General features: G+C 42.4%; 1 protein-coding gene, 1 long non-coding RNA gene and 1 other non-coding gene across 9 annotated transcripts in view; all 3 read right to left on the bottom strand.

The window, feature by feature from the left end:
- Positions 1–469: 469 nt before the first annotated feature.
- Positions 470–1,609, bottom strand: LOC115138982 (uncharacterized). The gene is made up of 2 exons (XR_003865047.2): positions 1,503–1,609; positions 470–798 (listed from the first exon to the last, which is right to left on the bottom strand). It is a non-coding gene; the product is annotated as an uncharacterized LOC115138982 (long non-coding RNA).
- A 1,668-nt stretch (positions 1,610–3,277) lies between these two features.
- The window catches only part of LOC115138802 (60 kDa lysophospholipase-like), a 32,902-nt gene continuing 22,980 nt past the window's right edge, over positions 3,278–13,199 (bottom strand). For 4 of the 7 annotated variants that reach the window (XR_010465403.1, XR_010465402.1, XM_065025716.1 and 1 more), the window contains one exon: positions 6,042–6,948. Coding sequence is in view for 1 of the 7 variants with exons in the window: in XM_065025715.1 (XP_064881787.1) it covers positions 6,834–6,948 (115 nt within the window). In the remaining 6 variants the exon portion in view is untranslated. Of the gene's footprint in view, positions 3,553–3,671; positions 6,949–7,436; positions 7,461–13,199 lie in introns of those variants that run through there. The other 3 variants (XR_010465406.1, XR_010465405.1, XR_010465404.1) reach the window with 2 other exon arrangements.
- On the bottom strand, positions 10,893–10,945 carry LOC115139096 (U7 small nuclear RNA). Its single transcript, XR_003865058.1, has one exon. It is a non-coding gene; the product is annotated as a U7 small nuclear RNA (small nuclear RNA).

Here is a 13,199-nt window from a genome sequence, read left to right as displayed (position 1 = left end):
TTATGGTTGGCTTATTAGTGTTGTGGGGATACCCATAATAACCTCTATATGTGACCCTTTCTAAGGCCCAGTTATGTCCCTTGCCTACCCACAACAAACAGACGCTCACTCAAACACACACTATTACGCACGGAGACCGATAATTGGCCTGTTCTCTGTAGTAAAGATGATTTACCATGTCCGACCGAAACTCAGTTCCCACCTGGAGGAGGTTCGGGTCACCCCGACCGCTGATGAACTTCCGGATCGCATCCCGTGGAACTACTACCCCTACATCTGCTGCCTTTGCGCATGTAGGAAAATCGCTATGGGCATCTCATTATACTGCTCAATATCTTACCCAACTTGCAAACCTTCGCAGTGCACGGGGCTTCATGAGAACCGTTTAGCAAATAACCGTAATGTTGTTGGCACACTGCTGAGATCAGAGGAAATAAAGCGGCGTCTGGGATGGAGACTGGAGAGAATAATCTGTGGATGGCTCTTTTAATAAATTATTCATACGTCAATACAACAAAGCAAATGTTATTCCCTTAGAACTATCAAGATCATCATCATTATTCCTAGCGGTGTAAGATTTTATTCTCTTATATTTGTCCATCAATAAATGAAAAACAGTAATTGAAAACAAAACAACATTCATTGTACTCTCCTTCTGAAACAAAAAAATAGATTTATCCACCGGGGGAAAAAAAGTAAAAATGTCTGGAATCCAATTGGCCCTTTCCTTCAGCACCTCGGACAGCGACCATGCCCAATGCGCTGTTTGGACTTCAGGAACAGTCGGACACCACGAGGCTATATTGACATTATAACACAAGGTGGCACACGAGAGAGAGATAGAGAGAGAGAGGAGACGGAGAGAGAGCAGGGGTGGGGGAGAGAGATATAGAGAGCGAGAAATGCTTACAAATCAAACAAGGTTAGGGTGAACATTAGTGTAAACATGTAGGTCAATCTTGTAAAAAATAAAACAATGAATGTAACCAACTGCTTTCAGATTTCAAAAATTGTCTCGAACTCTTATATTAGACTATGCTAAAGACATGACATGAAATGAGTCTAATCCACACAATTGAATTAAGAATCTCATCACTTTACTATAGCATATCAGCCTAAACTACTCAATGATTCAAGATCTTCAAAGCAGTGCAGGCTACTCCATGTATTGCCTTGGAAGTATTTGTCCGCCAGATCAAGTGGTCCTAAACATTTCACAATTTTGGCAAAGAACTGTTGAACTGTTAAGAACCACTCCACCAGAGAGACCAAACTACGAGTCATCACTTCTTCAGGTGACCACGCACAGTCCAAAGCTGGCATAAAGAGCAGTGTCTGCAACCATCGCTGTCTGCCCACGTCACACCAACAGAAACAGTAGCCTACTTCATATTTTACAGCAGTTTGAAATACTTTTCTTGTCGCCTGAACTGACAAAGTTCATTCATAGGCCTACTATAGTAAGCTAAATACTAGGCATACGTTTTCAAAGGTTATCTCACCGTGAGTTGCGGTTTCATCTGAGCAGTCCGTGCCTATGCTGTGTCTGTGTGGCTTTGGTGAGCCGCGGCTCTTTATATATAGTGTTTTGGGGTAGGTTCATACAAGCCTTTCATTCAGCGAGGAATGAAGGCCAGGCAGGTCTGACCGGCTGAGCTGGGTTCCACCAGCAACTTGTGTTGCCTGTCAGACAGCCGCCTTCATGACGAAGCCAAGCCAAGTGTAGTCACTAATACTCTCTGCACATTGCTTTAAGCTTTTTATCTAAAGTATCAAATCTGTACCAAACAATGAATAATAGTCCTTGCTAAATATTGATCAGATTTATACCACACAAGTGTAGCCTACATTAGGCTACATAGGCTAATGACTTAAATATACAGTTCTACAATGAGAAATACTGCACGGATTCCATTTAACATTGTTCTATAGCCAAACAATAGGCAGCATACTTTTGGGTGTCCTGGGTTGCTTAACTTTGAGGTACTATGGAACAGTGGAGTAGTCTTGAATTATGATTCTTTATCCATTCATAGAGTATATTATCGTCACCCGCACAGACACATACAGTATTCTCCCCCATGCTGTTCCACCAGGGGGAATGGTTTTATAATTTACGTGAGTACTGCGCAGCCCTAACCCCTTATTATATACCTTGATCTCCTTGGGAGAATGCAGGGAGGGATTTCAGGTAGCTAATGCAAATGATCCCCAACAACAGAATTCAAATACTTCAATACTTCATATGGAAAGCATTACCACAGGAAAATAAACTCGAGGAAGCAGGCAACCGGTCCTGAAAACTTGTCTTCTGGCATATTTCAGAAAGGCAAGTATTGAAAGGTGTTTGTGTCAGCCTTGTGTATGAGACTTCCTCTGAGAATGCATTGTGTGAGAGCCTGACTTCCCCCATGATTCATTCACAATGACAATACAGATTCCAACGCTGGCTACAATAGTATTTAATTGAAGTGCATGTGCTGTAACGGAACTGCATTATATTCAACATCTCTCCTGGCAACTTCTCAACCTCTCCTCTCTTACAGCAGTAAACCACTGGTCACAGAAACTAGAAACCACTGGTGACTAAGACTAAGACTAAAATTGTCATTTATATCGTAACACATTGAATATATATTTGAATATATATTGTAAATGGACCAATGCATTTAATTAAACTTAACAACGGCAGGTGAGATTTCCAGTGATTCTCTCTGAATGAATGAAGGCAGCTGACGATCCTGAGCTGATTAACATGTGACAGTGGGGGAAACAGAACATAGAAACGTCCTGTTGTCCAAAAACCTGCATGCTTCACTTACATCATACATGTATTCCTTTTATCACAGAACAGTATAAAGTTATATGATACCTCTTCTACTAGTTACACAATAGTACAGATATCTGCATGACAACAACCATGGACGTGGACTGACACAGACACATTATAATGGTATTCACATTTAGTTAACCCTTGTTTGGTCTTCATGTTTTTGTTATTCACCAATGTTCGCGGGTCTGATGGGCCCACAACATTATTGGGTTTTTAAAACAATACGACCATCATTTATGTAAAAATACTTAATACTTAGATGTTAACTTATATCAATTTACAAGAAAAATAGACAGCATACATGGTTCATATTTGCCATTTACCCCTGCTAGATTACATTTATCAATTAAAGCGCTATTCGTTTTTTGTAAAATAAAATGTATTTAAAAAATCTATTATAATCAAGATATGGGTAGAATAAATAATGTTTATCTTGAACAAATATATATTAAACAAGGTTTTCATCACTATTGATGTTTATTGCTTTGAACTGAACAAATTGGAAGGACACATTTTACACACAGTATTTTACGGAAATGACAAATGAGCCCCATTGAACACAAATTAAGGCCAGTCTACACACCACATGAGGGACAGAGTTTTACTGTGTGTGTGTTGCAAATGTATTTCTTGCATTTGATGCATGTGTACTGTGTCTTCCTGTCCTTCTTGGGTCCACACACATCGCAGCGCTTCTTCTTGTTGTTACCGGCTGTAATCTAGAATGATGAAAACACTTAGTTCAGGAATTTTACTAACATCTCACTCACATATATAGTTACAGCAGGCCAAGGTAGGAGAGTCAGACACACACACATGCAAAATCACTCACACTTACTTCCAGTATTTGAGCACCAGCATCCTCCTCCTGAATCCTCCTCACGATGGCTGCAGAAGCTGGGGTCCTTGAGATATGTTGCCTCCTCTGGATTTGAGGTCTTACTAATGCTTTGACCAGCTCCTCGAGAAATAGCCATCTCCTCTGGAGCTGCCCTCTGTTCCAATCTGGGTTCAACACCATCCAGATAACAAACGCGTTGTATGAGACAAACGAGATGTCCAAGATGTTGAAGAATATCAGAAGTGGCCAGCGTAGGGTTCTTCTTTTGCAGCTGTAGCCGGTCACCAGCTTGTCTAAGTTGTCCACCCCTCATTTTGTGGCATTATAATCCATTATGATTTCTGGTTTTTGATGTTCCTGGCCACAGATTCTCCCATCCCTATGCAGCGTACTCATGAGTACCACATTTTTGTCTTTGTTACGTAGGACACTAGGGACGTGTCGGCGGTGAACACAAACTTAGAGGAATTAATAGGCCTATTCCATGTATTCAACAGCTGAGGTGGGAGCTCTGGCTTGTTTTTTCGTACTGTTAATACCATCGTCAGCTTGCTCTTGAGGAGCTTCTGTCCCAGCTTGTGCGAAGTAAAAAAGTTATTGCATGTGATGTTGTGGCCATGGAGGCCATGTCACGTCCAGGACAACCCGTATCCCTTGGTTCTTCTCAGGGGCTCCTCCATCTGGCTTCCCCATATACACTTGCAAGTTCCACGCATATGATGAAGCAGCATCACAGGCAGCCCAGATCCTGATTCCATATTTTGCAAGTTTAGACGGTATGTACTGCCTGAAGGGGCAGCGGCCCCTAAATGGCATTAGCTGCTCATCAACAGTAACATTGGGCCCAGGGTTGTAAAACAGGGGAAGGCAGTCCGACCACTTGTCGCACACTGTCCTGATTGCAGCTAGCTTGTCTTTCTGCCGCCGAGCTGGTCTGGTGTCTCGGTTATCGAAGCAGATAATCCTGGAAATAATGTGGAAGTTTTCCAGAGACATTGTTGCACAGAAAAGTTCTCTGCCAGTTTCTGCATCCCACAGGGATTCTGTGGATTCCCCATTGAATCTGAAAACACCAGCAAGGATAAGAACCCCAAAGTATGCATGTAAATGAGTTTAGTCCATCTCCTTCCATCTCTCTCCAAAAACACACATTCCCTCCAAATGAGTGCAGTTCAGAATGATTTTCTGGATGGTGTCTGGGATGAACCGTTCAAAAGAAGACTTTATGTCCTGCACATGAGGAACCACCATCCACATCGGCCCTGGTTGCATCCTTATCACATTGGCAGCCAGACGGGGAGGCCAATTCCTTGGGCAAGAAGACCATTCAATTTCACAAATATTTTACATCCCCATTTCTTCTCCTGCAGGTTGCTGATGAGCTGGTTGCTGACGGGCTGGTCCTGGGGCTGGCTGCTGATGAGCTGGTTGCTGACGGGCTGGTCCTGGGGCTGGCTGCTGATGAGGTGGTTGCTGACGGGCTGGTGAGACCAGGGTCTGGCTCTGGAGTCGTCTCTCCCTGGTACCTTATATAACAGAAACATTCACTCATGTTCTGGAATGCGGTATCCCCAAAGACATAGTATATCGCCTGTCAGTGTTATCTCCCAGAGGCCCATCCTCAGTAGAACACACACAGATGAGCGTTCTAACAACCCCTTATTCTGTTGCAAAAAACAACCATTTGATGCAATAAAAGTATTATAACAATCTTGTAGTTTCCACCATACTGGTCTTGGGGCTGGCTGAGGGTCAATCTCATCCTCTTCTTCCAACTCACTGTCAGACTCCGAATTGACAGAGACACGATGCTCATATTTGGAAAATTCTTCATCTTCCAAAGTGGAAGACGCTCCTTCCACACTAGCTTCTCTCTCTGAAGACGATCCTTCCACACTAGCTTCTCTCTCTGAAGACGCTCCTTCCACACTAGCTTCTCTCTCTGAAGACGATCCTTCCACACTAGCTTCTCTCTCTGCAAAAATGATTTCCAAAGCCTTATGAGCAGAGATGATTTTTGCCATATTAATTGATTGTGGTAAGGAGCCACACATGCAAAGCTATTTATTTGTTTGTGTCCCTCCCCCAATTTGCACCTGGCTGGGGTAGAGTGTGGGAAAATACAGACCTTTTTACAATGTATCGAAATAATGTATTGTAAAAACATTGTCCAGGTTCCCGCAAGACATTGTGTAGTTTCACACACTACAAAGGGTAAAGAGTGTGAGAAAAGCGGGAGACAGGCAGGCAGACAGACAGGTTCTTGGTGCTATTTTGAAACAACAGGCCCAGGGAGGAGGACGACAGAGTGAAGGCACACAGTACATTTTTTTGTTACATTTTTACTTGTTTTCACCCACACACACACAATTTTCCAGACTTTTATTGTGTTTTGGGGGGACAACAGCTGGTTTGATATCCAGCTATAACCTTCCTCTCAGCCTGGGCTGTCAGAGAGAAGAAACAAGGAAGCAGGAGGCAACAGAAACAGAAGAGGAAGTACAAAACTATGGAAGACGATGTGGGTTGGAATTTCACATTGATGGAATTTTGAGTAACTGTATGTCTCTGCAAGTTGCTTTAGATAAAAGCATCCGCTGAATGACATTTTTATCGACTACAGAGGGAGCTGGGTTTATATGCTAGGAGAGCTGTGTGTTAGCAGGATAGAGGAACGAATTGCACTGTTTTACAAACAGGAAACACCTCAGTTATCTGTACTTTCAGAAGGAGGTAGAGCTAAAATATGGACTACATGAATGATACATAATTGGGAAAATAAACATCTAGGCAAATTTCACAAAGATTTCAGCTTAGAATAAATGGCACTTTGGATGTGCTTTATGAAGTGCTTAGTATAAAGTACAGCATTGTACTCTGTGCTCCCAATGAACACTGATTATACTCTAATAATACAAACAGAGTGAATTGCTTCCACATACAAGATAGTATACGGTGGTACATACAAAACATACACATAGATATAGTACTGCCCGTTCTAGGCACAGTGTATCAATATTACATGACATGTTGTTCTACCAGTAGTTTTACAGCGTACAGCTCTCTAACTGTACTTGGGATGGACGCAAATATATAAACTATAAATGGCTTGAATGAATCTCTATATAAAATTGTCCATTGTAAGAGTGAAATGGAAAGTCAGAGAGAGAGTGATGGGGATGGACAGAGAGATAAAAGAGAAAGGCAAACGTGTTGAGGATCTTTGTCTTCAGGGTCCTTTTGGACAGGCTGAGAACTCGATGTACTCTTCATTCTGAAACACAGAAGGAGAAAGAGTTCAAAGTTGAATCTGGAGCAGTGCTGTTCAATACAAAGACCAGCTGCGATAACGTCAAAGGAATGCTGGTTTTGCAATCTCTGCTACTAATCCACATACTGCATACAGGAAATGTTTGCAGGCACCAGGCTGTCATCACACCAGACATCACAGACATTCACAAAAGCCAGGCAGACTACCACACAGCAAGGTTTTGTGTCACAGTCTAATCGAACTCACCCAGGCAGCCATTTTGTAAAAACACCTGTTCAAGACAGGCTACAATGAGTGATACTCATGTAGATCACACAGCGATGCAACACATCACCATACATTGAAATGACAGACACAGGTGAGTCACAGCACAGAGTGAGGCATGACCACCAAGCAGAGGAGAACCCAAAGCACTAGCTGTGGCTATTCCAGTGTTACCTCAGCATTAGCTCATAATCAGCATGGGGAAAACACAAAATCACAACATTTACCTCATCATTTTCATCAAACAAAGGCTGTAAGTAAGCAAAAAAACACATCATTGGAACACATGGTGAAGTTTAATGAAACTACGTCCCTATTCTGTAGCCTACATGGTTTTACTTTAAATATAGCCCATATTGAATCTAATATACGGAGCCATCGGAAAGTGCTCAGACCCCTTGACGTTTTCCACATTTTGTTAGGTTACAGCCTTACTCCTCATCAATCTATACATAACAACAAAGCAAAACCATTTGAAATGCTTGCTAATATATAAAAAAAAAAGAAATATCACATTTGCATAAGTATTCAGACCCTTTACTCAGTACTTTGTTGAAGTATCTTTGGCAGCAATTACAGCCTTGAGTCTTCTTGGGTATGACGCTACAAGCTTGGCACACCTGTATTTGGGGAGTTTCTCCCATTATTCTCTGCAGATCCTCTTAAGCTCTGCCAGGTTGGATGGGGAGCGTCACTGCACAGCTATTTTCAGGTCTCTCCAGAGATGTTTCATGGTGTTCAAGTCCGGTCTTTGGCTGGGCCACTCAAGGACATTCAGAGACTTGTCCCGATACCACTCCTGCGTTGTCTTGGCTGTGTGCTTAGGGTCGTTGTCCTGTTGGAAGGTGAACCTTCACCCCAGTCTGAGGTCCTGGACGTTCTGGAGCACGTTTTCATCAAGGATCTCTCTGTACTTTGCTCCGTTCAGCTTTGCCTTGTTCCTGAATAGTCTCCCAGTCCCTGAAAAACATGCTGCCACCACCATGCTTCACTGTAGGGATGGTGTCCGATTTCAACCTGACAGAGCCTGAGAGGATCTGCAGAGAATAATGGGAAACTCCCGAAATACAGGTGTGCCAAGCTTGAAGCTTCATACCCAAGAAGAGTCGAAGCTGTAATCACTGCCAAAGGTGCTTCAACAACGTACTTATAAAGAGTCTGAATACTTATGTAAATGTCATATTTCCGTTTTTAAAAACTGTTTTTGCTTTGTCATGTTAGGGTCATGTCATTTTAAGGTATTGTGTGTAAAAAATATATATTTTTAATCCATTTTAGAATAAGGCTGTAACGTAACAAAATGTGGGAAACATCAAGAGGTCTGAATACTTTCTGAATGCACTATCCATGTTACATAACTAGTCTGGTTTACCTTCACCTTACACATCCTTTACTATCCATGTTACATAACTAGTCTGGTTTACCTTTACCGTACACATCCTTTACTATCCATGTTACATAACTAGTCTGGTTTACCTTTACCGTACACATCCTTTACTATCCATGTTACATAACTAGTCTGGTTTACCTTTACCGTACACATCCTTTACTATCCATGTTACATAACTAGTCTGGTTTACCTTTACCGTACACATCCTTTACTATCCATGTTACATAACTAGTCTGGTTTACCTTTTACATCCTTTACTATCCATGTTACATAACTAGTCTGGTTTACCTTTACCGTACACATCCTTTACTATCCATGTTACATAACTAGTCTGGTTTACCTTTACGTACACATCCTTTACTATCCATGTTACATAACTAGTCTGGTTTACATCCTTTACTATCCATGTTACATAACTAGTCTGGTTTACCTTCACCGTACACATCCTTTACTATCCATGTTACATAACTAGTCTGGTTTACCTTCAGTACACATCCTTTACTATCCATGTTACATAACTAGTCTGGTTTACCTTCACCGTACACATCCTTTACTATCCATGTTACATAACTAGTCTGGTTTACCTTCACCGTACACATCCTTTACTATCCATGTTACATAACTAGTCTGGTTTACCTTCACCGTACACATCCTTTACTATCCATGTTACATAACTAGTCTGGTTTACCTTTACCGTACACATCCTTTACTATCCATGTTACATAACTAGTCTGGTTTACCTTTACCGTACACATCCTTTACTATCCATGTTACATAACTAGTCTGGTTTACCTTTACCGTACACATCCTTTACTATCCATGTTACATAACTAGTCTGGTTTATCTTTACCGTACACATCCTTTACTATCCATGTTACATAACTAGTCTGGTTTATCTTTACCGTACACATCCTTTACTATCCATGTTACATAACTAGTCTGGTTTACCTTTACTACACATCCTTTACTATCCATGTTACATAACTAGTCTGGTTTACCTTCACCGTACACATCCTTTACTATCCATGTTACATAACTAGTCTGGTTTACCTTTACCGTACACATCCTTTACTATCCATGTTACATAACTAGTCTGGTTTACCTTTACCGTACACATCCTTTACTATCCATGTTACATAACTAGTCTGGTTTACCTTTACCGTACACATCCTTTACTATCCATGTTACATAACTAGTCTGGTTTACCTTCACCGTACACATCCTTTACTATCCATGTTACATAACTAGTTTCTGTACACATCCTTTACTATCCATGTTTACTAGTCTGGTTTACCGTACACATCCTTTACTATCCATGTTACATAACTAGTCTGGTTTATCTTTACCGTACACATCCTTTACTATCCATGTTACATAACTAGTCTGGTTTACCTTTACCGTACACATCCTTTACTATCCATGTTACATAACTAGTCTGGTTTACCTTCACCGTACACATCCTTTACTATCCATGTTACATAACTAGTCTGGTTTACCTTTACCGTACACATCCTTTACTATCCATGTTACATAACTAGTCTGGTTTACCTTTACCGTACACATCCTTTACTATCCATGTTACATAACTAGTCTGGTTTTACCGTACACATCCTTTACTATCCATGTTACATAACTAGTCTGGTTTACCTTCATCCATCCTTTACTATCCATGTTACATAACTAGTCTGGTTTACCTTCACCGTACACATCCTTTACTATCCATGTTACATAACTAGTCTGGTTTACCTTCACCGTACACATCCTTTACTATCCATGTTACATAACTAGTCTGGTTTACCTTTACCGTACACATCCTTTACTATCCATGTTACATAACTAGTCTGGTTTACCTTTACCGTACACATCCTTTACTATCCATGTTACATAACTAGTCTTGTTTACCTTCACCTTACACATCTTTTACTATCCATGTTACATAACTAGTCTGGTTTACCTTCACCTTACACATCCTTTACTATCCATGTTACATAACTGTTCTGGCTTAACCTCCTGAAAAACTACTATAGTATAAACATTATAGTATTCACTGTAGTGTTTTTGCAGGCTAAAGTTCAGCAAAAACACTAGTATTTACAGTTCAATATAGCATAAATACTGTAGTAAAATACTGTAGTATATACTATAGTAATTACTGTAGTATTTTTGCGGACTGTAGTATACTGTAGTATTTGCTGTAGTGTTTTTGCAGACTATAGTATTTACTGTAGTGTTCTGCAGACTTGCTGACATTACTATTATAGTGTTTTTATTTTATCATCTTAAACATTGAAGTGTGGGCTTTCTCCTTGAGAAAACCTACTAGAGAAATAATAAAAAATAACATTTTCATTAACCTGTAAGTAAGTAGGACTGGGATCTGAACAGATAGAAAGAGCAGAATTTCTGAACCTATAACCCTAAACCCACTCCAATTCACATACCGCCCTAACAGATGACACAATCTCAATTGCACTTCACACTACCCTCTCCCACCTGGACAAGAGGGGATATAACTATGTGAGAATGCTATTCATAGACTACAGCTCAACGTTCAACACCATAGTCCCCTTCAAGTTCATCACAAAGCTATCGACCTTGCTGTCTCTGCCTGGCCGGTTCCCCTCTCTCCACTGGGACTCTCTGCCTCTGACTCTATTACAGGGGCTGAGTCATTGGCTTACTGGTGCTCTTCCATGCCGACCCTAGGAGGGGTGCGTCACTTGAGTGGGTTAAGTCACTGATGTGATCTTCCTGTCCGGGTTGGCGCCCCCTCGGGTTTGTGTCGTGGGGGAGATCTTCATGGGCTATACTCAGCCTTGTCTCAGGATAGTAAGTTGGTGGTTTGCGGATATCCCTCTAGTGGTGTGGGGGCTGTGCTTTGGCAAAGTGGGGGGGGGGGGGTATACTGCCTGGTCGGCCCTGTCCGGGGGCATCATCGGACGGGGCCACAGTGTCTCCCGATCGCTCCTGTCTAAGCCTCCAGTATCTATGCAGCAATAGTTTGTGTCGGGGGGGTAGTGTCAGTCTTTTATCTGGTGTAATTCTCCTGTCTTAGCCAGTGTCCTGTGTGAATTTAAGTATACTCCCTCTAATTCTCTCTCTCTCCCTCTCCCTCCTCTCCCAGAGTACCTGAGCCCTGGACTACCTGGCCTGATGACTCCTTGCTGTCTCCAGTCCATCTGGTCGTACTGTTGCACCAGTTTCAACTGTTCTGCCTGCGGCTATGGAACCCTGACCTGTTCACCAGACATGCTACCTTGTCCCAGACCTGCTGTTTTCGACTCTCTCACTCTACCGTACCTGCGTCTCGAACCCTGAATGCTCGGTTATGAAAGCCAACTGACATTTACTCCTGGGGTGCTGACCTGTTGCACCCTCTACAACCACTGTGATTATTATTATTTGACCCTGCTGGTCATCTATGAATGTTTGAACATCTTGGCCATGTACTGTTATAATCTCTACCCGGTACAGCCAGAAGAGGACTGGCCACCCCTAAGAACCTGGTGCCTCTCTAGGTTTCTTCCTAGGTTCCTTCCTTTCTAGGGAGTTTTTCCTAGCCACAGTGCTTCTACATCTGCATTGCTTGCTGTTTGGGGTTTTAGGCTGGGTTTCTGTACAGCACTTTGTGACATCTGCTGATGTAAAAAGGGCTTTATAAATACATTTGATTGATTTGATTTACTGAACCCCTCCCTCTGTAACTGGATCCTGGACTTCCTGACTGGCCTGCCCCAGGTGGTGAGGGTAGGCAAATACACCTCCGCCACACTGACCCTCAACACGGGGGCCCCTCAGGGGTGTGTGATTAGTGCGTGGCTATGCTCCAACATCATCATCAAGTTTGCTGACAACATGAGGGTGGTAGGCCTGATCACCGACGGCGATGAGACAGCCTACAGGGAGGAGGTCAGAGACTTGGTTGTGTGGTGCCAGGACAACAACCTCTCCTTCAACATCAGTAAGACCAATGAGTTGGTCGTGAATTATAAGAGAAAGAGGGGAGAGCACGTCACCATCCACATCGACTGGGCTGTTGTTGAGAGGGTTGAGAGCTTCAAGTTCCTTGGCTTCCACATCACTAAGGACTTAACATGGTCCACACACACCCACATAGTCGTGAAGAGGGCACGGCAGTGCCTCTTCTCCCTCGGGAGGCTGAAAAGATTTGGCATGGGTCCTTGGATCCTCAAAAAGTCATACAGCTGCACCACCGAGAGCATCTTGACTGGCTGCATCACCGCTTGCATTGGCAAATGGAACACCCTTCACCGCAAAGCGCTACAGAGGGTGGTGCGGACAGCCCAGTACATCACTCGGGCCAAGCTCCCTGCCATCCAGGACCTCTATATCAGACAGTGTCAGAGAAAGGCCTGAAAAAATGCTGAAGCCATAGACTGTGACAAAAAATATTTGCAGGGAACACAATATATGTCCTAAACTTGGCATATAAGTTTCTCACTTTTTGGAATTTGGGGGAGGGGAATGAGCAGTGTATATGCAAATTAAATACTGTAGTATTTTATGTGGGATCTTAACCATATCCATCCTTTACTACCCATGTTTGTAAATGGGAGAGAGGCTCCCAGTCCCGAACACT

Source organism: Oncorhynchus nerka, linkage group LG12 (genome assembly GCF_034236695.1).
Source record: "Oncorhynchus nerka isolate Pitt River linkage group LG12, Oner_Uvic_2.0, whole genome shotgun sequence".
NCBI lineage: Eukaryota > Metazoa > Chordata > Actinopteri > Salmoniformes > Salmonidae > Oncorhynchus > Oncorhynchus nerka.
Note: the sequence above shows the minus strand (reverse complement) of the source record. Positions and strands in the feature narration are given on the sequence as shown.